This window comes from Propithecus coquereli, unplaced genomic scaffold, assembly GCF_000956105.1.
Source record: "Propithecus coquereli isolate 6110/MARCELLA unplaced genomic scaffold, Pcoq_1.0 Scaffold1, whole genome shotgun sequence".
NCBI classification, from domain to species: domain Eukaryota; kingdom Metazoa; phylum Chordata; class Mammalia; order Primates; family Indriidae; genus Propithecus; species Propithecus coquereli.
This window is the reverse complement of record NW_012133857.1, coordinates 7,384,984-7,410,283: the sequence shown is the minus strand read 5'-3', so window position 1 is coordinate 7,410,283 and position 25,300 is coordinate 7,384,984. Positions and strand designations below refer to the sequence as shown.

The window sequence follows — 25,300 nt, the reverse complement described above, 5'->3', positions numbered from 1 at the left end:
ATACACCCTATCATTTCCACCTCCATGTGCTAGAAGTCCTAGTAAATACAGTAAGAAAAAAGAAGATATAAGTATTGAAAAGAAAAATACAAAATTCTATCTGCAGGTGATATGATAGCTTTCATAGAAAACCGAAGCAAATGTATAGACAAAAATGAGAATTAATAGGAGAATTTTTCAAGGTTGCTAGATACAAAATCAACATACAAAACTGTTAGCTTGTTTTTGCAACAAAAATAAACAATGATAGAAATGAGGGGGAAAAAGACATAATTTACAATAGCAAAAAAAAATAAATTAATATAAATCTAATAAAAAATGTGCCAAGATATTCGTGGAGAAAATTAGTTGAAGAATATAAAAAAAGACCTGAGTGAATGAGAGAAAGCACATTACTGAATCAAAAGTCACAACTCAAAAGATTTTAATTCTTCCCAAATTATGCTATAAAATCAATGCAAGTCTAATAAAAATTCTCTAGAAGATTTTTTCCCCAATGACACTTGTCAAACTGATTCTAAAATTAATGTGAAAAAATAAAGGTCCCAGTATAGCAGAGATAATTATGTAATATATAGATAAGGATGATTTTAGTAGCAAATTTCTATTTGTAAGGAAATGGATAAATAAATTGTGGTATATTTGTGTGATAGAATAAAATGCAGCACTTAAAATGAATGAATGGGATTTCACATGCATTATTAGGGATAGATTTCAAAATGTTAAATGAGAAAAATATCATCCAGGACCACTTATGTCCATTTAAATACTGCCAACAAAACGATGATATTATTTGAGAATACATATATGGGTAAGAAAAATGTAAAAATGCCTCTGGTGAGTAGGGAAAACTTGGGGCCAGTAATAAAGGGAACTTAAACTTTGTCCCTGAAATGTTCTTTGCTTTTACATAAAAAAAATCTGAACTCAAAATGACAAAATGTTTATAATTGTTCATTCTGAGTGGTAGATATATGGGTATTTGTTATATTTATTCTCTGTACTTTCCTGTATTTTTACAGCTTAAAAAGAGAAAAGGAAAAGCAAGAAAGGACACAGAGAACCTAAAGGAACTTTATAATAACTAGGACTCCCAAGCAGCACCTGGGGAGAGTGGTGGTGAAGTCGCTCTTCTCAGAGGCACAGGGAGAATACACCTTCCTGGATGTTTATGGGCCGTGCGCATCGCACAAGTGGGCAGCTCTCCAAGGTCCCTACGAGTGCGCGGAGAGAAGCAAGCCCACGACTTTGCCAGGGCGCCTTACCGTGTCTAGCTCCGATTCCAAGCTGCAGTTTTTAATGTATGGGAACACCTCACTGTATTTGCTTGGGTAGGCAGATGCTAGGTGGTCCTTCACCTGCTCCAGGTTGCTGGCTGTCAAAAAGCCATCTTCAAGATCAAAAGAATTGGTCAGCAGCAGAATCACCCTGCAGAGCAGACCGTCAGATCAACCCTCGCTGATCAGAAAGGCTCCCGTCACCGAAGCCTCCCGCCAGCTTCTCCTTTCCTGATTACATCCGGAAAGGGAATCTGTTGCCTGGAAACCTTTTTGAAGGACAGTGTCGTTTCGAATGGTTTTGAAGATGCCTGAGATAGGAACAGTGATGACAACAAGAACCAAACGCAGCTGGGCTGTTTTAACCTCTGCACCGGCATAGTCCAACAGAACTTTCTGTGATGATGGAAATGGGACATCTGGACCACTGGCCGGCCACGTGTGGCAACTAAGCACTTGAATGTGGCTAGTGCCACTGAGGAACTGACTTGAAGTAAAATGTATATTTATTTAAAGATAAATTAAGTTATTTAAATGTAAATTAAGTTACATTAATTTAAATTCAAATTTGTAAATAGCCACTTGCAGCTTAGTGACCACTGAATTGGACAGCATATCTCCTGGATGATGTTTGTATTCTGGGTAAGGGGCCACAGAAAGTGAATTCTGTAATCACTCTGGCTGGGCTAGAGAGCTCTTGGTCACTTTTGAGGTAGGGGAGATGGGGCAAAAGAAACTAAGGCCCCGTCATCGGAGTGCTTTCAACAGTGAGAGCGCCCTCCTCCCTGCCAGGCAGACGCTGGCGTGCTCTGGGCCCCGCAGCTGCTGGAGGTTGTCGGGGAGCCCGAGTCTGAGCCCTGGACCGGGGGATCCAAAACTGGTACCCTTGGCCCGGGCCTTGCCTTCTTGGCACCCACCTCTTCTCCGGTGCCCCTTCAGCTCAGAGCTCCGGGAGCCCGGGACTGGGCGGGGCAGCCCAGGCTTACTTGTTCAAGCAGCTTTCATAGTTGAAGGTGGCCTTGAAGCCGTAGATGGAGAAGGTCACGACGCTGGCAAATATGGAGCTGGAGCTGTTGATGAGGGACACAATGACAGCGTGCTTCTGGCAGTTGTTGGAGGGCTCGTTGTAGCTGGCGAAGGCGATGAGGCTGCCGAAGCCCAGGCCGAGCGAGAAGAAGATCTGGGTGGCCGCGCTGATCCAGGCCTTGGGGTTGGCCAGCTGCTCCACCTGGAACCGGCAGGGACAGGGCTGAGGAACCTGGGCGGGAATCCGATAAGGGAGGGCGGCCCAGAGAGGGGAGGAACTTGCCACAGCGCCCAGCCGTGAGCGGCGGGCCAGGCTGGGCCCAGCAGGGAAACACAGGCCGCCTCACCTCACCTCCTCCACCGCACCTCGCCCGTCAGAGCTGAGCAATCGAACAGTGTAGGGCAGAATAGTTCAAAATGGCATCGAGCCCCTAATTCATAAGGCGGGCGTGGCACGGGTCTGGGCATTCAGAGGTGGAAGTGGCGTGGCAGCGTGCCCCACAGCAAAGGCGCAGCGTCCCCGCCAAGGAGCACTGGCCGAGGGGCGCCCCCAGAGCGGAGGCGGGGAGGTGGGATGGTCAGGCAAGGCGCGTGGAAAACCCTGCAGGGAAAGGGCTGCGTGGCGGCGGGGGGCAGGCGGCGAGATGGCCAGAGCGCTGCTCAGGGCAAAGAGCTCGGTCTACAGTCTGGAAGGGGCCTGGGGTGAGGCTGGGGCAGCAGTCAGTTCGGGGCAGCGAGGATGGGGAGCAGGGGCTGGAAGAAAGACTTCATGCCCCATAATCAGCGGGGTGTGGGGCCTGCCTGGCTGAGGGGGTGATCTAGGGCCCAGGGGTAACCCACAGCCCTCGCCACAGCCTGATGGGCTCACACCAGCCTCCCTGCCCACTCTCTGCCTTCCCCTCATCCCATCCCATCCCGAAAGGTGGCAGGATGAGGGAGGGGCGCCTTTAAGGCCCCTACCCCCCGGCTCCTACCTTGGGAGTGAACATGTATATCAGGCCATTGGTGGCTCCGTGGAGCGTGAGGCCCCGGCCCAGGTAGATGATGAGCACGCAGTAGGGCAGCAACGCGGTGAAATACACCACCTGGGGGCGCCAGAGGGCAGCGTCAGCCTCCTGGAGCGGTCGGGCCGCAGGACAGGAACACTCCTATGCCTGGGCTATTCAGGCTGCACCACCCAGCGGCCAGCAGCTGGAGAAGGCAGTGGGATTCTTGGGTCGACACAGGCTCTGAGCTGGCGCTGGAGAAACCGCTGTGGGATGTGGGCGCCCACATCCGTGACCACCAGGAGGTCTCTTGTTCAGTAGAGAAGAGGCAGGCAGGTCCCAAGGCTCTGCCTTCACCCTCCCTTTCACTCAACGTATTCCAGAAAGAATTTGAGGATGCCCACAAAAATGTATCAGTCACATTAACATTTTAAATTGTTAGATAAAGAAATCAGTCTGAAGAGAAAATATGGGCAATCCAGAGCCCAAAGAAAACGGTAGCCCACAGAATAGGGCATGAGTTTCTACCCTGTTTTTGAGCTTCCTAGTGGCCTAAGCAAAGCAGGAAGCACAAATACTTGCAAACAAGCGACTTTTTTGTCAGCCAAATCTTTCCCCGCTGACATGCACCACAAGTTCAATGATGTTTTATCTTCGGTTTTCATGGTAGCTTTGGCAGTAGACTGCCAGGCTCTGGGTAATTTTAACTTTTACAAAGCCTTAGAAGAGAGGCCTTCATGTGCATGTATGCCCACCCAGGACTGGAATTTTCTCATATGTAAAGCAAAGAAATATTTTGCAAGATTGCTCTCTGTGCACGTTCCCTTAACGTTTGTGTTCTCCTGTGACAAACACAGCTGGTGACCCGTGTCCAGAAAGGCTTGAATTACCTGGGCCCTCCATGCCTGCTGAGGCATGGCCACACCTTCCCTTGAATTTCCAAGGCCACCACAGTGGCACTCTGTGCCCTCTCACCCTGGGGACGGCAGGCAGAATGTGAGGTGTGTCTTTTATCATTGCTTCTTAGCTGAGGTGTTGTAACTTGAGAAGAGTAATAAATTCACCCATGATTATAAGGAAACCAACCAGGTACAAGATGGAGATGGATAACTAAAAAGATAGGGCACCTGGCCTGTGATCTGAAGGGGCAAGGGCCAAGGGGAGGAGGGGCGGCCACTGTGCATAACAGTGGGCACTTAGCAGGCACTTAGGGCAAGTTCCTGGAATTCCCTCCTTTCCCCAGGTAAGCAAGCTTCCCAGAAGCTCTCTGCAATCCCTGCCGGGGTGCCTTGCTTCTCCCCAGTCAAGTAGACAGGATTGCTGGACACGTGATCCAGGCTAACCTACTGCAAGAAACCATTTCTGACACTCCACAGAAATTCTGGGTGGAAAGAAAGGAGATTGCAACAGAGGAGGCCAGGAAATGGCATATAGCCCCTAACGAGATTAATCCCCTGTAACAGAGCTGTTGGGGCACTTCTAGAGAAGCTGCTAAAGCCGAGGAAATAGACGGTAAGAACAGTGAGAATAAGTAAGCTTTCATGGCATGACAGGGTCTCATGCAACACATTTGTAAGTGGTCAGGAAAAGGAATTATCTCGTTAAATCTCTAAGGTTGCAGATGTTGCCCTCAGATACTTTGGATCATGCTCATAATAATCTGGCAAAGATAAATTACGAAAGCATTTTTTATGAGCATGGAAGTGTCGGCTAAGCTCTACGATGGGACAGTCAGTTGCTGTGGGTTCTAAGCTGTCCCAGGAAAGAGTCCCCATGTTTACTCGTCCCTTAGCTTAGCCATGGCTTGGGATGCTTTTGGGGCTAAGATGCTGACCCTCACGGGATCTGGGAAACCAAAATAAGATGTCCTGCAGGGCCTGATGCTGGGATTGTCACTTGGTGTCTGGAATACCGTGGGTATTTCTGGTCTAATGCCTCAAGAAAAACATGGTGGCAACTCAGGTAGCCAAGAGGGTGAAGACAGGTAGATTCTTAGGACTTTTGGCAGGGAAAAGCTGGGGTTGATTAAGTCACAAAAAGTGTGGAGAGAGCACACAGGAGGTGGCTCACCAAACCAAGACACTGTTGAGTCTTTGGGGTGAAGCCGGGCTCTGCCCTGTTCTTCCCTCACTAACTGTGACGTTAAGCAGGTCACTTTACCTGTCTAGCCTCAGGTGAGTGGGATCATGAAATCTACCATGAAGGGCTGTTGCTGGAATGAGACAGTGTGGGGTGCCCAGGTCATGTGACCGTAGGAGACAGGGCACGCTGGGTGGCCGGGCATCTGCTGAAGCTGCAGACAGGTGGCAGACGCTGGGAACACTCACAGCAAACCTTCTACATGGACAGGCTAGAGTTAAGGAAACATACCAGCCCAAGAGGGGACACGAACCTGAGGATGCGCCGAGAAGAAAAGGGTTATGAACCTTGGGCCCGAGAGCTCCACGGTGTCCTTGAAAGCAGCTTAGAGCAAAGGTCTCAAACTGAGCTGCACGTGAGGGTCACCTGGTGAGCTTTTACCCTCCCAGTGCTCAGCTCACACCCCAGGTTGGTTCCTTCAGAACTTTCGGGGCAGGACTGAGGTGTGAGATTCTTTTAAAGCTCCCCAGGCAATACTAAAGAGCAATGTGAGAGCTGGTGGGGAGGGTGTGGGGCCACGTGCAGTCATTCAAAGGCTTAAAGAAGGGAAACTCACTGTCTGGCTGCTTGGCTGCCATGGATTTGCAAGTGGCTGGTACAGAAATGCTCTTATTTTTAGTGAAAAAGCCCTCATTTCGGGATCGAGAGTCGCAACTTCAAGCACCTCTGGCCATCATTAGGGTCACCTAGGAGGTGATTTGTGCCAGCAACACTGTCCGAGCCCTCTGCCCCAGCACAGCTTCTGGCCCCCAACTACAGAAGGTACCCCCTTGGCACTGCCAGGGCCAGAGACAGAGGGGGCTGTTCCCTTGCCCACCTGCAGCGCCGCCCTCCGTGCCCTGCCGTCCCACCTTGCCGGTGGACTCGGTGCCCCGCAGGATGCACAGGTACACCACGAGCCAGGCCAGGATGAGGCACAGCGCCGGCTCCCACTGCACAGCCCCGCTCTCCTCGATGGACGGCGAGATGTTGAGTGTTTTCCTGTACCAGAAGTACTGCGTGGAGGAGGCCGCCTCACACTCCTCGTCGTAGCCTGTGTGGTTACTGTTCAGTGGGCAGACAGACCACGGCAGGGGGTTCTGGGGACCAAAAAAACATCACACAGAAGTCAGGCCTGAGGCCAGAAGTCGGAGTGATGGTGACGGGGGTGGCCCTGCCAGGGGGCTCTTGCAAGAGAAGGCCTCTGGTCCCCAAAGGGCGGGCGGCTGGAGCCCCTGAAGGCAGACAGGGAGTCAGAGAGTTTGTGGGGTCACAGAGGAGGCAGGGAGGGGGCTCTACTCTCATTGCAATTCTACAGGGGCTTGCCGTGGACTATCGAACTCTGTGGTGGATCTAAGAGACAGTATCAAGGGGACAATGGCCAGATCAGATAGGACAACAGAACTTTGACCGACAACTTTTGCAGCAACCAGCCCGAGAACTCAAACCACAGCCTCTGCAGTGTTGGCCCCGAATGGTCAGGACCTGGTCAATGACTGATAGAGTCCCTATTTTTTGCCAACTCAGGAACCACCAGAGAAAACCAAATATACCCCCTACCCAATCACATCGGCTGTCCCACTTCTCATGAGCCGCTCCCGGCTTCCCCTGCCAGCAGCCTCCCTGCAGGACACACCTGGAGCCCTCCCCGTCTCCACTGCAGAGCCTCCCCCGCCCTGCCTGCCTCAGAGCCTCTGCCCAGCACGAGTGATGGCCCCCTCGCTATGGCGAGCTCTGAATACATAGCCTCAGCTTGTTCTCATTTGGGTGGTCTTTGTTTATTTCCACAAGTTCCCAGCAAGTCCTGGGATGACTAAGACTTGGGTACTGCCCTCAGTAACTGGCAGTGGAGACTGGCATTTCCTCTGATGGACATGGGGTTTGGGAGCTGGAAGGAGACGAGGCTCATTCCCCGAAGCCATCTTGCTCCTCTGAGCCAGAGAACCTGGTGCTGGTGACTCCATCCGAGCTTGAGTCAAGTGATGCCTGGAGCGATTTGACCCCTGGACTTAGCAGGGTGAAGCCAGTAAGGCCCCACCTGCTTAAGCTACTTTGAACTGGGCTCTCTGTCACATAGGAGCAAAGGAGCCTCTATGGTGCATGTACAACAAACATGACCCAAGGGCAAGTGCTCAACAATGGTGCTAGGCTCGAGGGGAAGCGGGGGAGGAAAATTAATTCTGACTTGGGGGATGGAGGCCCCAACCCTGCTCTGCCAAGACCAGCCCCACATTGATCATTTTTGCACATATCTGGGTTCCACAAGCTCAGAAGTGCTCCACTACAGAAGCAAGTCTGACCACGCCACTGTGCTCAATCCCATATCCCAGGAAACAGCACCGAGGCCCAGTGGCACTACCTGATGGGTCATGGCCACTCTACCAGTGAGCATCTGGGGCCCAGGCCAGCATGCCTGCACAGTGCTGGGACTGCCTCACCGTGTGGTGAGACCCCTGGCGCCAGGGCCACCCTTGCTTGTTGAGATGTGACAGCTGGTTTCTAGCTTTGACTCAGGTTGTGTCCAAAGCTGGCCACCAATAATGCGTCCCCTCCCCATGTGCACATGCAGTTTCTCCCATCCGGAGGGAGTGAGTCTGGGCCGGCCTGTGACACGGCTGACCACCAGAACACAGTGAAGAGATGCTGTGGGCTTCCTGGCCCAGGTCTCCAGAGCCCTGCAGCTGCCCTCACATCCTCTTGGAAGCCAGCTGTCCTGTGCAGACATGTGAGCTATAGTCTCCTGAATGATGAGGGTGTGTGGAGAGAGAGGCCATGTGGAGAGAACTTAGGTGCCCAGTGACAGCCAGCACTAAATCCCAGTTAGGTGAGAGGGGCCCTTATAGACCTGTGCCCAGTTGAGCTGCCCCAGCTGACACACCTTGGGCCATTTGCAGCCCGTGTGAGACTGACCTGGGCTCATTCACTGAACTATCTGCTTCTGCCAGCCCATCCTGGCCTGGTTCCCAATGCCAGCTACACAACAGACTCACCCAGGCTGCACCTCTCCAGGGACTCTGATTTTGTGTTTGGGGTGGGGTCTAGGCATCAGATTTTTTAAAGCTCCCCACAGTGTGCTGCCAAGGTGAAGAAGCTTTAGAATACAGAAGAGCTTGTTAAATGGACCAATTCCCAGTCCATTGTCCCTCCCTCCTCTGAATCAGCAGGTGCATCTGCATGTGTGACAGCCCAGGTGCTCCTGGTGGGAAGGGCCCGACAAGAGGCTGGAAAGCTTGGCCTGGGAGTGGGGCGGGCAGGAGCAAGACTCTAGGGCCAGGTGCCAGGGTCCAATCCCACAGCCATAAACTACTTAACTCCCCTCTGCTCAGGTGGTGCACCCAGCCTCATGGGGTGGTTGTGATGCTTACAGCAGTGAACATCTTAAAGTGCTGGGGATTATGTCTGGCCCAAAGCAAGTATAAGTGACCGTCTGCAGCCGGTATTACTACGCTTATTTATGTGACTTCAAAGCGGAGGGACTAAGGGAGAAGTCTACAGACTTGTGAAGGATGGAATGAATGAATAATCAAGTAATTTTCAGGAGTTATTGGCCTTCACACTTCTGAGGATCAGATAAAGATGCCCCTTTCTTAAGACACTTTATTTTCACCTTTGGGAGATGGTCAAATTACTGTGATCTTGTTAGGACAAGACACATTGCTTCCATCTTTCAAAACTTGTCTCAATAAGTATAAAATCTATAATGCCTACAATATGTATGGGAAGCCCTCAATTGGTGATGCCACTGTGCAGTACACAACCTGCCCAACCATGTGTGACAGCCCAGAACAGAAGAGAGGAAACACTCCCCAGACTTTAGAGTAAGAGGAGCTACCCTATTTCTACCCAGAAGGCTGGGGAGAGGCAGAGTTGTGGCCAGTCTTCATAGAATGCTAGGGAGTTCCATGCAGCTAAGCTCAAGGGAGAAGAATCCTTCCTGCCAGGGATGCGTGCAACAGGGCAACGTGGGTGGGGCTCACTGGGAAGCCAGAGAGGGGCGTGGATGTAGCACCTTCCGAGTGTAGATGCCATGTCAGGATTGCTGGAGTCATTCGCCCAAGCCTTCCTTAGGGCCCCGCAGAATCAGGGCTGTGTTATACCCAAGCACGCCAGAGGCAAACGGGGGTCAGTCCACAGTCCACGGCCAGCCCTGCCTTGCTTTTGGACCTTGGGGACAGGTCCTGGCTCAGGGACAAAAGATAAAGCACTGGCCTGGTTAGCTCCTGTCTCCTCATCTTTTCCCAGCTGGGAAGGGGCCAGGAGGGAGGAGGTTCCTGGAAGGCAAGTGGGGAAGGACGGACCCTGAGAGTGAAGAGGCAGGAGCCCGGGAAGGAAACGAGCATGGGCAGCGGAGAGGAAAGCTCTTGTCCTGGATACAACACCAGCTCTCGGTGTGGAATTGGGGTCTCTCTTCCTTCCCTGCAATTTCCAGCCCCTTCCACATTTTCTACAAGTGTCAGTTGTGGCTACAATCAGAAACGCATGGTTTAAAATGTTTATCTTTGGGAATAGCCCCTATTGTGTTACAGGGTGACAATGGTCCTTCTAGGAGAACTTTGGAGTCTGCAGGGAAAAGGGGGGACTCAGCCTGGACTCAGAAACCTGGAGGAGGAGTTACATTGCAGGAAGTGGGGGAGTGGCCGGGGAGGACCAGGCGTCTGTACCGTCCTGCTGGGTGGGTGGAGTCCGTCCCTGCAGTCTCCCCACAGATCTCCGTGCCCGCTATGCAGTGAGTCTTAATATTTTGGGGGCCACATCTTTCAGAGAGAACGCAATGAAAGGTGTGGACCTGCTCTCCAGAAACGTGTACGCACACGCTTACACACGCCCATACTGGCACAATCTGGCTCACAGAGTAGGGGGTGGCGCAGCAGGTCGGGAAGCCCTCCGCCTGCCTCCCCCAGCCCCTCACACTGTGCTGGCTCCCCTGAGGCTGTTGCCCTGACCTCCTCCCCACCCCCAGCAGGTGACCCTGATTTGCTCTCCCTTTCCTGCTCCAGCGCCTGCTCACCTGGAAGGAGTGGAAGAGGTACCAGAAGGCCCAGGCGTTGATGACGTTGTAGTACATGGAGACGAAGAAGGAGACCATCACGCTGGCGACCCCTGCGAGGAAGCAGAGGGCCGCCCTGAGGAGCGGCCCCTTCCGGCCCTACCTGGGCGAGGTGGCGGTGGCCCCGGCCAGTGTGCGATCTAAGGACAGGCCTGTAGTGACTGCCCTGGGGTCAGGGAGACCTCCCTTCACCAGGTCTGTGTGAGTAAACGTGACCAGACACCTCACAAGGGTTCTTTCTTTTCCCCAACCTCTCTCCTCATCTTCTGGGACGTGAAGCTGCTGACAGTTTTTTCAGATCTAAGTGCCAGGTACCGTGCTAAGTAAGCACTTCACGTGCCTTTGGTCCTTGCAACAGTATCGTCTCCATTTCACAGAGGAGAAGAGTGAGGCCCAGAGCTCACCCCAGACCACCTGGCTGGTAGGTGTCAGAACTAGGATTCACAGCTCATGGGAGAAGCACTTTGTCACTGCCACCCTCATGCTAGACAGACAGCTGCTCCCTCCTTGGCTCACCTGCGGTTGAGTCACTTGGACCCCATCCTGCCCTGAGGTGGCAGGGAGCAGGGGTGTGAGGAGGGGTGTGAGGAGTGGCGGGGTTGTGGTGGCCCCTAACCGGGTTAGGCCTACACGAATGGAGCTGGCCTACACCAGCCCTCCAGCACCAGTAGGCCTCCGCCAATCCCCAAGCCCACACGCCGGGACATCTCTTAGTAGTTGGAAACTGGCCAGGATGGGCGTATTTACAACACTGCTGTCAGCAACTGCTACAATCTGGGGCTTCCCTCTACTCTGCCCCACTCCAAGAGCTGGTTGTTAAACATTTACCAGCACGGCACCCCCATGATTGGCACAAGCATCTGTTATCTTTCCTATCATACAGCAAATGTTGCCTCTGAGAAGTCCTCTGTGATTGCTAATTTAGGCAGATTGTAAAACCACACACTTCCATGTTAAAAATTAATAGCTATTCAAGATGGGGAGGAGTTTGGGCTTAAAGATGATTTGTGAGGCTGCTGGACACATTTCTTCTGCATCTGGGACTAAGTCACAAACAAACATACACCCTCTTTGCTCCTAAAATGTCACTCTGCTTTCCTGCCTGCTTTCAGGAGGGATGGGTGAGCAGCACAGACCACAGCACTGCTGGTCAGAGTCCCTCCTGCTTGCAGCGGCAGCCGTGGATCATGAGGTTGTGCAGGGCAGGTTGACAATGTCCAGATGTACCTGGGGACACCGGCTCCAGGTAGCTCAGGAATGGCGTGACATGAAGCAGCGCTCTCCTGCTATCCATGTGTGCCTCAGCTTCCGCACACTGGAGATACCAATGGCACCCACAATCTCAGGGTGATGAAGATTAAACGAGCTCATGCACACATATCGTATAGGCCAGCACCCGGCACATTAAAAGAGAGCCGTTAATTGGCAGGGCGCAGTCGTGTGAGTTCCTAGAATGGTCATTAGCTAGGACTTGGAGTTACAGCTATTTCCCTTTTACAGATGATCAGGCCGAAGTCCAGTGAAGAGAGGCAAAGTGGCATCAGCTCCCCGAGGCATGCATCCTTCCTGTGTCACCGCCCTGATGTGAGAGACCCAGCCCCTCTCAGCCCACATTCTATGGCATCCCCTCCTGGGCCATTTGTCCTCCCCAGGCAATGGCTCTCTCGGGCTTCATGCTTGCCCCTTGATCCAGCAGCTTTGCTGATGGGTTCCGCCGACCCCACCAGGCTGCCCAGGATACAGTGTGGGGGTGGGAGAGGACTGGAGGGGGCCCACCTACCGACACCGCCGAGGTAGGAGCTGATGGTCCTCCAGGCGCCGATGCTGCCCTGCCGCATGCGCTGCCCCACCGCCAGTTCCAGGTACAAGAGTGGCATCCCCTCCACGACGAGCATGATGAGGTAGGGGATGAGGAAACTACCTGCGGGTATCCAGAGCTGAGAGCCAGGCCTTTACCGATGGGCTTTTCTCTGCCACCCACCCAACCTCTGTGCAAATGCCCTTCCATCCATCCTGTCTTTCCACTTGTTCATGCATCCTCCTACCTTTCACCTGCACATTCTTCCACCTTTCCATACATCCATCCCTCTGCCCTTCCTCTCATCCAGCTGTCTACCATTCATCCATCCATTTTGTTTCCATCTTTCCATCCATCATTCATCCACCCATCATCCATTATCCATCCATCCTTCTTATACATCCATTTCTCCATCCTTACATCCATCCATCTTATCCATCCCTCCCTCGATCCATCTTTCTTTCCATCCATCCATCCATTCTTCTATCCTTTTATCTTTCTATTCATCCATCCATCTGTCTGCCCATTCATCCATGGATGAAATGCAGCCATGTCAGTTGTTAAAACTTTAAATATTTCCACTCTGGGTGGTAGACTGCCACTGTCCCAAGCTTCTTGAGTGCCTTCCTCAATGCCCATGCTGCCTCAGCCTCTCTGCGAAAACCCCCATTCCGTCTTCTATTTCAGCAACTAATGGTTGGCCATGGCCAGGACCACTGAGTTATTAAATACTTTGAACATCACAACTGAATCCATCCATTCATCTGTCCACCTCTATGCACTTCCTTTGGGCTTTGTGCACAGCCCTGATGGTGTCCCCATGTGAGGTAGCACATGAAAGAGCCATTTCCTAAGCACTTATGCTGGGCCAGGCCCTGAGCTGGTGTGGGATGGGAGAGTAGCAACCTGGCTCCCTGCCCTTGAGGGATCATGTGGGCAGAGGAATTTCAGCTGTCTCATAATTGTCCAGGGCCCCCAGTATTCTCACAGGCCTGACATCTCCTGAGATGAATCAGGGGTGTCGAGTATACATTTTGGGAGGCAAGAAGGTCCCTGATAGACAGAGCTCCAGGGCACCTTCTCTTTTTATGTAGCACCTCTATGTGGGTCTGATTTATCCAGGGGCCTTCAGCTTAAATTTCCATTTTAACCAAGGGCTCTATGACTAATAAAAATTTCGAGCCCATTGGTTCCCAAGGAGCCATCTGCAGATAAGTGCCCTTAGTCATATCGGGGAACCAGGGGCTGTGCATGGAGCTAACGAAGCCCTCCCCACTGCCAGACATATGGATGGAGGCAGGCGGCTGTGGCAGGGCCCCCACCACACCTGCCCCACAAACGCTGACCCGCTGCTTCTCCTGTGGGTCCTCCTTCCCTGCCAGCAGCCCCTTGGCCATCCTTCCCTCAGCTGCTGGCTCCTTGGCGGTGGACCTGACAAAATGTCCAGTGGGAAAAGAGGGGAGGACTCGTGACTAAAATCAAACCCAGGCTGGGCGTGGTGGCTCATGCCTATAATCCTAGCTCACTGGGAGGCCAAGGTGGGAGGATCACTTGAGGTCAGGAGTTCGAGACCAGCCTGAGCAAGAGCGAGATCCCGTCTCTACTAAAAATAGAAAGAAATTGGCCAAACAACTAAAAATAGAAAAAATTAGCCAGGTGTGGTGGCGTGTGCCTGTAGTCCCAGCTACTCGGGAGGCTGAGACAGGAGAATTGTTTAAGCCCAGGAGTTTGAGGTTGCTGTGAGCTAGGCTGATGCCACAGCACTCTAGCCCAGGTGACTGAGTGAGACTCTGTCTCAAAAAAAAAAAAAAAAAAAAATCAAATCAAACCCAGACACTACAGCTGCAAGTATTAGGGGATGGTTACAGACAGAACTGGCTCCTCAGGCGTTGAAGTCAACAACAAAATATATATGCTTACATAAACATCTAATATTTCCATTGTACAAATGTGCTGTCCTGTAACCCATTTTTCTCAGGCTATGGTATTCCACAAGCACTCTCCTGAGCACATGACGGACCTTTGCATCACCCCTTAAATAGCTGCATAGCATTCCGCTCTGAAAATGAGCCCGGAGTGCATTTAATCAACCGTGGGACACTCCAGTTGTTTGCAGTTTTCTGCTGTCTTAAACAAAGCTGTGGAACAATGTTTTGCCCACTTGCTTGGCTATTTCCTCAGGATACAAATCCCAGAAGTAGAATGGCTGGAATAAAGACCAAGCAGAGCCACCGTGGCTACACCATGGTGAGCAAGACACGAGCTGTGTGCACAGGACAGCGAGTCCCACACCACCAGGCTGGGCATGGGGGCCTTGAACAAATCCTGCCCTCTCATTTCCGCACTCTGCTAGGAAGACCCTTGTAGGCCAGGCTGCTTCCTGCCCTGCAGAAACGTGTTTCAGCACCTTGCCACATTCCCCTCTACATCAAAGGAGTCTGAGAGGTCATCAGTGGTTCTCACTCATTAAATATTTGATAATAAAGGTCGCATTCACACACTGAGGGTTTGGAGTAACATTCAAACCCTCAGTGGTTATAAAATAATCTCATTTTCATTTAAGGTGTTAAACAGTAACCACACAAAGATGGAAAGGTCCATAGATGACTGTCCCTTTGACAGGACCAGCGTGACTGCCTCGTGCCTGTGGGTAGGGTGGGAATCCAAGGCCTGGTGCCAAGGAGGGAGCATGAAGGCACTTTAGCCCTATCCAGAAATAATTTCTGTCATTCCTCTCCAAACATTCAAACAAACACACAACCAGATTAATTTGCTCTGCAATGAATTTTTCAAAAAATGATGCCAGAACAATTGAACATCCATATGCAGAAGAAGTAAACTTCAATCCATATCTCACATTTTATATCCCCCCAAAAAATCTCAAAAAGGATCATAGATCTATATGTACATCCAAAATCTATAAAACTTATAGAATAAAACGGGAGAAATCTTTATGACCTTTGGTTAGGCAAAGATTTCTTAGATACAACATCAAAAGCCCTACCTGTGGAAGAAAATATTGGTAAGTTAGACTTCGCTGATTCTTAAAACTCAATAATAACAAAACAGAGAACCCTTTCAAAAAATGTACAAAAATATGAGCAAACATTTCACCAAAGAATGCATGTCTTAGCTTGTTTGTGTTGCTATAACAGAATACCCAAGACTGGGTAATTTATAAAGAATAGAAATTTATTGGCTCATGGTTCTGGAGGCCGGGAAGTCCAAAAGCATGGTGCCAGCATCTGGCAAGGGCCTTCTAACTGTGTCATCGTGGCAGAAGGTGGGAAGGCAAGAGAGTGCAAGAGGGGGCTGAATTTGCTTTTATAATAAACCCGCTGTCTCAATAATGAAACCACTCCTGAGATAACGACATTAACCACCTCTTAAAGTTTCCACCTCTCAACACTGTTGCATTGGAGATTAAATTTCCAACATACAAACTTTGGGGGACGCATTCAAACCATAGTAGTATGATTCCATGTATATGACACTCTGGAAAAGGCAAAACTATAGGGACAGAAAACAGGTCTGTGGCAGCCAGGAGCAGGGGAGTGGGGAGGGGTTAGCTATAAGGGGCATGATTGTGGTGGTAGTAGTACCACTGCATGCATTTGTCAAAACTCAGAGGAAAAAAAGTGGATTTTTCTGCATGTAAATATATCTCAATAAAAGAAAAACTTTGTTTTACAATCAGTTTGAAAACAACCCTCTTCCAACTGGACTGCTCCTATGTTCCTTTGATATAAAAATTCTACTTGTGGCTCTGCACAAGGAGGCCTTCGTATCAGAGAGAGGCAGATAGGGGCCTGCAAAGGGGTGTATTTGTTCCCATGCATCCTGATGGGGCACACGTGAGAGATTAAATACAGCCACACATTTTTTGGTGCTCCTCCCATGAAGAGATGGAGTCTGTTTCCCCACCCTGTGGATCTGGGCTGGCCTCGGGACTTGCTTTGTCCAGTAGAATGTGGCAAAAAGGACTCCACGTGGGCTTCAGAGCCCAGGCCTCAGGACACCTTGCAGTTTCCCGATCATCCTCTACGTGTGGCTCAAGACTGTCCCCTACGTAAGCTGGTCCAGGCTTCAGGATGAGAAGCCACGTGGAGGAGCACCGAGGAGCCCCAGCCCGCTCAACACCAACTGCCAGTCATGTGTGGGACCTTCCAGCCACTTGAGCAAGACTGGCCACAAACAGTAGAGGAACTGCTCAGGTGACCCACAGAATTGTGAGAAATGATTAATTCTTGCTGTTTTAAGCCACGACTTTTTTTTCTTTTTACTGCTCAATACTTCAGTGTGTGTTTGTAAAAAACAGGGACATTCTCTTATATAATCTCAGTGCAATTAGAAAAATCAGGAAATTAACACTAATACAGTACTATTGTTTTATCTGCAGACCTTTTGAAAGTTTACCAGTTGTCCCACTGATGGTGCTTTTCTGGCCCAGGGCTCACAATCACAGATGGACTCTAGTTGTCAGTCTCTTTAGTCTCCTTTAATATGGGACTGTTCCTTAGACTCTCTTTCGTTGTCTTTCATGTCCTCGGCACTTTGAAGGAGTACCATCCAGTTATTCTGTGGAATGTTCCTCAGTTCCACCCGAGTTTTGGCAGAAACACCAAAGCGACCTTGGGTCCTTGTCCAGAGGCACACGATGTCAATGTGTCCCATTCTTGGTGATGTAAACTCTGCTCACCCGGTTGAGGTGGTGTCTGCGAGGTTTCTCCACTGACAGTTACTACTTTGCCCTTTGAAGTTATGCGGTATCTTGCAGGAGATGTTCTGAGATGGGGCAACGATCCCATCTCTCATGCTTTTGCCCACTAGTTTGGGCATCCCTGGATGCCTTGCCTGAAACAGTGATTGCTCTGTCGGTTGCCAAATGGTGATTTTCTAATTCCATTGTTCCTTCTAAGTCCTGAAGTTTTTGAGTGTGTTGCCATGCAGAAATGGATAACCGAGGCACATCTTGAGCCCTATGGTGACATCTCTGCCGGGGGTCAGTCTGGGTTACCCCAGGTGAGTGGGACGTTTACGGCTGCAGGACTACGGGGAAGGTGCCATGTGAGGCTTTCCGCTGGGGAGGCCTCTCCTCATTCACCCCTGTCCAGCTTGGCTTTCCCCCAAAAGCTTCCCATTCGGAGTCAAACCCAGTCAACTTTTTGGAAACAAAGAGCAAAGGCACAGGCAAGAAAAATAAAAGCCATCCTTACTTCCCCTGACTCCCCTTGGCCTAAAACTGCCGGGAGTTAGCTACTCTCCCAGCAAAACAGGTCCCAGGCAGGATCGTCGCAAGAGATTTGGAAATAATAGAAGTAGAGAAATAACAGAGACAGAGAAATAACTGAGACAGAGACAAAGTATAGTTTAAAGTGATGGGGGAGCCAGGGGGCCTCCAGCATTCCCATGAGCTGTGAGTCCATGAGTGAAGTCCCACATCAGTATTTATTGGTGTAGCAATTAGTTGCCAGTGGTTACAGATTTAAGTGTACAGATTATTCGTTTAAGTTTCAAGACTCCCCAAAACTTTCTAGAGATCCCCTAATTAATTCTATCTACATGAGCAAATGGCTACAAAATTTTTCTAAGATAAACTTCTAAGCCCTAAGTTAAGAATAGACCTAGCTGAGTATATAAGTTAAATATAAAATTGTCGATTAGCAGAAAAGCTAAACAGAAATATAGAGGCTATATATTTCTTTATCTAGTTTCTCATTAACTGAGACATGTGGTAAAGAGTGAAGCAGGAATTGTCCTTGAGGCTAATTGGTTTTAGCTGCAGGTGTGTGCTGGGCTGGCATTTTTTGATCAGTCCTTAACCTGTGACCCCATGCCAGGCCCTGTCTTACACAAGCATCAGGTGCTGGCCTCCAGGTCTCGAGACAGGCATCACCTTGCATATGCCTGTGACCGGTGAGATGTCCCCCTGTTGCTAGGCAGCTTCTGGTCTGTGAACTAACACGCTCACAGACTCCTTCAAGGCAAAGCCCTGCAAAGCTCCTGAAACCTTACATGTCTCTGAGTCCTATATTCCAACATAAAACTTCTGGAATTCCTCTCTTATCTGTTCCCTCCGCTCCCCTCTGGCAGCGTCACTTCACCAGCATTCCTGGCCTGTGTCCTGGCAACCTCGGTAAACCATGTTGTGACGGAGCTACTCCCTGCTTAAACTCCCGGCTTGGCTGCCAGGGCCCAGTTCCATCTTCTTGGCCTGTTATTCAAGGCCATTCGGGACACGCTGAGTCCTCCCTTTCCTCCAGCTCCCTTTGCTGCCACCCCTGGCCTGCACCCCACACATCACAGCCACGTAGGGTTTCTGGCCACTGCCCTCATTCGCACGCTCTTCTGTGCCTTGCGCACGTTTCTTCTGCCTGGGATGTTTTTACCCCTAACTCTACTGGGTGAGCTTTAACTCCTCTGCCAAGACCTAGATTACACGTTGCCAGTGCTGCAAGGCTTTCTGGATTCTCTCAGGCAGTTAGTCCTCCTTCTGGGGTTATTTCAGTAAAGCCTGGAACAGCCCTTTGTTAGGGCTCTTCCTGCTCTGTACTGAAGGGACGTTTTTCATTCTGGCACCCCCTGCTCTCCCTTCCCCCATCACCATCTTCGTAAACTCCCCATCAACATGGTCCCTGGCTTGTTGCAGATATGCAATGAATATTTACTGAATGACTTAAATTAAGTGCCTAGAAGGTTTATATTATTTATTGTGTAATTGTTAAACACTCCTTCCGGTTTATAAAAGGGTGTAAGGTAGGGGTTCTCAGACCCGGCTGCACAGCAGAATCCCCTGGGGAGCTTAAATCTCCAGCTATTCAGGCCACACCTGAGACCAACCCAATCAGGATTGCTAGGGGTAGGACACAGGTGTCAGTGTCTTTTTAAAGCTCCTGGGCAATTCTAACATGCAGACGAGTAGAGGCTTCTCCACCAGCAGGTAGACACTGTATTCCTGACTGATTGCTGAGTGGGGTGAGCCATGCCCAACCCCACAGTGCATCCTGAGGAAGGGATGGCTTTAGCCTGGGGGCCCAGGGTGGGCTGTGGGTAGGAGGGTGCCTTTAATTTAGGAAGGGAGGAGGAGGTTTCCTGGGGAGGGTGAAGAGCACGGACTGCCCCAGGAAGACAGAAGAAAGACACCAGACATTTCGGGAGTGCTCAGGGAAGGGCAGAGGTGCAGGGGAGGAGGGACAAGAGATCCTTGAGGGTGGCTATCCCAGACACACGGGCTCTCAGCCAGGCCCTCTCCAATGAGTGTCACATCAGAACCACGGGAAGAAATACCCTGAGCCGTGGTGATTCTGACTCAGGGATCCTAGAAAGGTCTGGACAGCTGAGGCAGCCACTCCTGTCCTGCTGTCTCAAAAGCTGCAGGCTGCTGGGGAGAGAGCCCTGGTTTGGATGTAGAAATGGCTCGAGCCCCAGCTACTCCTCCAGAAGTCTTGTCTACTCTGAACTTGTTTTCCATTTGTAAATGCGGGTGACAGGACCAACTGCGGGAGCGTTCTGAAGACCAAGTTGAACACCTGCAGAAAATGCTTCACACGATGCTCAAGGGAGGAGCCCAATGGAGCAGGTGTTACCAGCATTGAGTGTGGAAACCCCAGATGAGCAGGGGCCCCTGCCCACGGTCTTTCCTGACTGCTGGGGCCTGCCTCTCGAGCTCACCTTGGAAATTGTATGTATTTGATACTTACAGTGCCTGCAACTCAGGTTCTGTCCCACCAGGGAGTACTGCAGAAACAGCACAGAGCAGGGCTTCACCTGTCCATCCACAGACTGACCTGGTGTGGATCAGTCCCGGGCTGGTCTGGCCTGAGCAGCTGTGGCCACCACAGCACCTGGCTGCAGAGGTGTGCTGGGGCTGGCTCAGACCAGCTCACAAGAACCAATTGTCCTCACTCTTCCCAACCCCACTCTCTGGCACAATACCTTGGCAGTCTGAAATTGGCCACATGGGAATATTTACACCACAATAATCAGCAAGTGCTAGGAATTGAGTCCTGCTGCCCCCACCAAAAGCCAGTTGTTAAACGTTTATCAGCAACCCACTGCCAGGCCTGGGGGCAAACAAGCAACCCTGACCCTTCCCCTAAAGCCTGGTCCATGGAAGGCAGCAGCAGCCTCCCTCAAGAACTCATTAGAAATGCAGGATCCTGCCTTCCTCCGAGGGCCTCTGTTGGAGGGTCTCTTATCAGAATCTCTGGGAACGGGGTCCTGCAATCTACGGTTTATCAGGACCCTAAGGAAGGCTAAAATTTGAGATGCGACGTTCTAAGTGATTTGGGATTAGCAGAGTGAAGAGAGCTGAAAGAGCTGGCTTCCTGCCCCAGAGAGGAGTAGGGGCTTTTGAGTGTCCTCTGATTGTGCCCTCTTTATTGTTCGAACATCACATAGAAACGATTTAAGAGGGGAAAAAAAATCCATATTTCCGCCGGTCACACAACTGTTCTCATTTCTTCATGTTTCTTCCGTGCATACATTTATATTAATATAAAACAAATTGCTGCTGTGTTTTTTTACGTGTTAGTATACAGCACACTCGTGTCCCTGATTTCTTCCTGAGCAGTCATTGCCTTAGATGTTGACATGGTCACCCAAGACCTGCTGACTTTTTCAAAAAAAGATTTTGTGAAGTTTCTTCAGCTGCCTTTTATGTTTTTTCTAGCTCAGGTGGCTAGAGCTGTAAGAGATGATTGGTACCTGGAATGTAATCTTTAGAATTAACATTCCTTGCGCTGGGCCTGGCCTGGACAGCAGGAAGGGAACAAGCCTTCCCAGTCACGGGGAGAGTCCCATGGAAAGGAGACAGAGCCCTAAGCCGTCTTATTCTGCGAAGTATTTTGGCACAGTCAGGCTTGGTGGTTTATAAACAAGCTCTTTGTTTGCTAGAGGTGTTTGCAGCTCTGCTGAGAAAATACATACCCCTTGGAGACTTTCATGATGTGGTTGGCTTGCCCCTTACCCTTTACCATGAAGTAAAGAATGGCTTTGTAAACTGCCCCCAGCCAGTTCTTGGGGCAACATAAATCACTTCTTAATAGGTGACCTTGCTCCACAGTTGGGAGAAACACCAGCTCCCCCTACCTCATTCACTCTGTGGCTTTTCATAACAACCTTGCTCATCCATTCAACAAATATTTATTGGGTGCCTTCTCTGACTCCACCACATCACAGAGATTGGGCCGGGGGTGGGCAGAGAAACTGCAGAACAATGTGCAGTTCTGACCAAGTGCTCATGCGGCCTGCCAGGTAGCAGGAGAGTCAGAGAGAGCAACCAAGAGAAGGTGACATGTGGCCTGCCCCATGGAAGAGTGGGAGCTCTCCAGGCAACAGCAGCACCCCAGGTGGAGGAAATATCTCAGGCAGAGAGCGGAGGCAGAGAGGTTGGCGTTCATGGACAGACAGTGTTCAGAAGAGTTGGTGGGGGTGGCGGTTGAAGATGAGTGGCAGGAAATGAGGTGGGAATATTGGATAGATATTAGGTGGTGAAGGGCCTGCCGTGCCAGAGCTGTTTGGTTTTTCTTCTGTAGATATTTGGCTAAGAGGGTGCCATCCACCGACCTTTCATTTGTCCGTTCACTCACTAATGCGGCCACCCAGCCACCAATCCATCCTATGCCCAGCATCTGTCCATCCATCCATCCACCCACCCACCCAGCCTGAGTATCCTGTGTACCAGAAACCAGAGTTCGTCTTATTTCTTTTTCCTGGGACCTGAAGGTCTTGAGGTTTTACTAGCAACTCCTTGATTATTATTTTACTCCAGAACGACTCAGCCCTACCTGTGTCTCTCTGCAGACTATTCAGGTGGTGAATAAACACGGGATGAAATGGTCATTTAATCCAGTCATTAATGGTCAGTCATCAATCCAGTCATAAATGGCCATTTAATCCAGGTCATTTAAGCCAGTGAGGCTTACCTGGCCTGATGGTTGGGATATGTGTACCCAGGATAAAGGCATCACGGGTAGGTGTACTGAGCACAGAATGATGTGGAAATCTCAGTCTGATGAATAATTCTTTCAAAAATTAGTTATAAAGCTGTTAGAGTATATGGCAACACTTGCCTTGCACATTATTATGGTGCATTTATGCATTTCAAAGTCTAAAATGGAATTGGGGAATTAAGAATGAACTATTTTGGCCAGGTATGGTGGCTCATGCCTGTAATACTAGCACTCTGGGAGGCTGAGGTGGGAGGAATGTTGGAGGTTAGGAGTTCAAAACCAGCCTGAGCAAGAGTGAGGTCCCGTTCTCTACCAAAAAAAAAAAGAAAAAAAGTTAGCCAGGCACGGTGGGCACCTGTAGTCCCAGCTACTCGGAAGACTGAGGCAGGAGGATCGCTTGAGCCCAGAAGTGTGAGGTTACTGTGAGCTATGATGATACCAGTCTACTCAAGGCGACAGAGTGAGACACTGTCTCAAAAAAAAAAAAAAAAAAAATAGAATGCACTATTTTTTAAAAAAACTCTATGAATTAACCTTTTGTTGAACTGTTCTTGAGCTGCTGAAGGTGAGGAGAAGAGGGAGCAGTGCTTAGGTCTTGGTCTTATTAAATGGTTAAATTTTGTAAATACTTTGGTCTAACATCTTACATTGTTCTTTAAGATAAAAAAAAACCATGGTGACATAACACACACACACACACACACAGACACACACAAAGAGCAGGGTAAAACAAAAACCACCCAGAGGTAACTATTGTTAACAATTTGGTGTATTTTTTCATTCTTTTCCCTGCACATTTTCAAACAATTGTTTAAAATTTTTATACCCATTTTATATAGCTTTGAATCTGACTTCTCCCTGCACTTAATATATGACATGAGAAAATACATAAAACTTTTTGGAAGTGCTACCTTAAAGAGAACTGCATGGATGCTCCGTAATTGAGCCAACTTCCTTCAGCTGAAGGCTTAAGACGTTGCCAATGTTTTGCTATTATGAAATGATGGTGACCAAACTTCAATTTTCTACCTGTCGGAATTATGACTATTTTCTTTAGATAGGATTCTAGAAATGGAACAACCGAGGAAAAACGTTTTTTTTTTTAAACTGCTGAGACTTGACTCGCTCTTGGGACACTGCCTTCCAGAAAGGTACTTGGCCCTCACCCAGGTTCTTTGGCATGTCATGGAAGGTGTTCCCAGCTCTCAGCAACGCTAAGGAGAGCCGGTAAGTGTGTGAGTGCAGTGATGCTTCAGAGGAAAAATTTGTTCAAAGAAAGAAAGAAAGAAAGAAAGAAAAGAGAGAGAAAGAAACAAAAAGAAAGAAAGAAAGAGAAAGAAAGAAAAGGAAAGAAAGAAGGAGAGAGAATGATTTGCCTTTCCTGCCTCCTGTGGTTCCAAACACAAACCAATCTCTTTATAAAAAAATTTAAAGAAATGGCTCAAGATCCTCTTAACCTGAGTTCCACACTGCGCTGCTGGGGATTTAAGTTTCTGATCTGAAAGTTGTGTAACAAGTTTCTACTGAATAAGGCGATTTCCTTCTTACTTTTGACACTCGAACGTGACGTTTACTAACCGAAGTCGGAGCGTCGCACCTCTCCTGCTCCCGAGGGGGGACAGCGGCGTCCCGCGCCTCCTGGCCCGGAGCGGCCGCGGGCCCGCAGGGTGCGAGCGGGGCTCGGCCGCCCTGGGACGGGCAAGGCGTTGCGGAGGGCCCGGGGCACGGCCGGGGACAGAGCCGCTCCGGGACGAGCCGTCCCGCGATCATTCCCAGCTCTGTGCTGCCGGGCAAACCCCTCGTGCCCTCCGAGCCCTGCGCCCAGGTCTGCCGCAGGGTCGACCCCAGCGCGCACCCGCAGCTCCGCGGGGAGCCCGCACTCACCTCCGCCGTACATCTGGCACAGGTAGGGGAAGCGCCACACGTTGCCCAGGCCCACGGCGTACGAGATGCAGGCGAACACGAACTGCAGCGGGTTGGCCCACTGCGGCCGCGCTTTCTCCATGGCGCGGACTGGCGCTCGGCTCCCGACCCCGCACGGCCGTCGCGGTGCGCCCGGGCTCGGCCTGCGGGTGGCCCCGCGCCTCCGCCGCGCGCCGCCAGCCCCCTTTTTAATTGCTAATCTCATTAACGGCGCACCTGCTGGAGAGGCGAGGCTGGTAAACGGATGACGGCGAGCTCCACCCCGCCTGGCAGCCGCGCCGCCGGGAAGGCGCCCAGGATTGCGGGGTACAGGGCGGCGCCCCCCGGGGGACCCCTCCGGCTTGGCGGGGCCTTTGCGTCGGCTGCCCTGCCGAGCTCCTTGGGGTGGTCAAGTTCCCTCAACCATTTACCCTTCATTCACCCAGTGCTTACTGTGTGCCAGGCGTTGTCTGGGGACATGACTATGAAGGACACAAACATCCCAGCCGTCCTGGAGCTGGCATTCTGGTAGAGGCAAACGCTTAAACTGGACTGGATGAAATTCCCCATTTTCAACTATTTTCGACATACGGGAAGGACAATTTCATATGGTTCTACCTAGTCCATATATAATACAGTGGTCCCCAACCTTTGTGGCACCAGGGACCGGTTTTCATGGAAGACAATTTTTCCAGGATGGGGTGGTGGTCGCGATGATTCAAGCGCATTACATTTACTGTGCAGGACCTGAGAGCCTGCGCCCGAGATCCCTCGCATGTGCAGTTTACAGTAGGGTTCGGTTTCCTGCGAGAATCTAATGGCTGATCTGACAGGAGGTGGAGCTTATGCAGTGATGCCAGCGATGGGAGCGGCTGTAAATACAGATGAAGCCTTGCTTGCTCACCCGCTGCTCACCTCCTGCTGTGCGCCTGGTTCCCGACAGGTCACGAGCTGGTGACAGTCAGTGGTTCCGGGGTTGGGGACAGAGAGAGGCAAGGAAGACAACTAGGGCAAAGTAAAGGGGTTAAAAGTTATAGGCAGTGGTCAGGGTGGTCAGGGAGGGCTTCTCCGAGGAGGAGACCTGACATTTGCCCAGGGACCTGAAGGGAGTGACACACCTCCTCTCTATCCCTACGCAAAGGAAAAGCTATCCAGGCTGCTCCTACTTCTCTCATCTCCAACAGCCAGGCCCT

The 25,300-nt window shown here is 50.6% G+C and overlaps 1 protein-coding gene across 1 annotated transcript in view; it reads right to left on the bottom strand.

Moving 5' to 3' along the window:
• Positions 1-24,292, bottom strand: part of SLC6A20 (solute carrier family 6 (proline IMINO transporter), member 20) — a 34,449-nt gene extending 10,157 nt beyond the window's left edge. Inside the window, exons 1-7 of the mRNA XM_012649142.1 lie at positions 24,090-24,292; positions 12,235-12,375; positions 10,416-10,507; positions 6,280-6,507; positions 3,278-3,388; positions 2,264-2,505; positions 1,266-1,428 (exon numbers count right to left, since the gene is read on the bottom strand). Of these exons, the coding sequence (XP_012504596.1) occupies positions 1,266-1,428; positions 2,264-2,505; positions 3,278-3,388; positions 6,280-6,507; positions 10,416-10,507; positions 12,235-12,375; positions 24,090-24,210 (1,098 nt within the window). The 5' untranslated portion in view covers positions 24,211-24,292. The remainder of the gene's footprint in view (positions 1-1,265; positions 1,429-2,263; positions 2,506-3,277; positions 3,389-6,279; positions 6,508-10,415; positions 10,508-12,234; positions 12,376-24,089) is intronic.
• Positions 24,293-25,300: the final 1,008 nt, after the last annotated feature.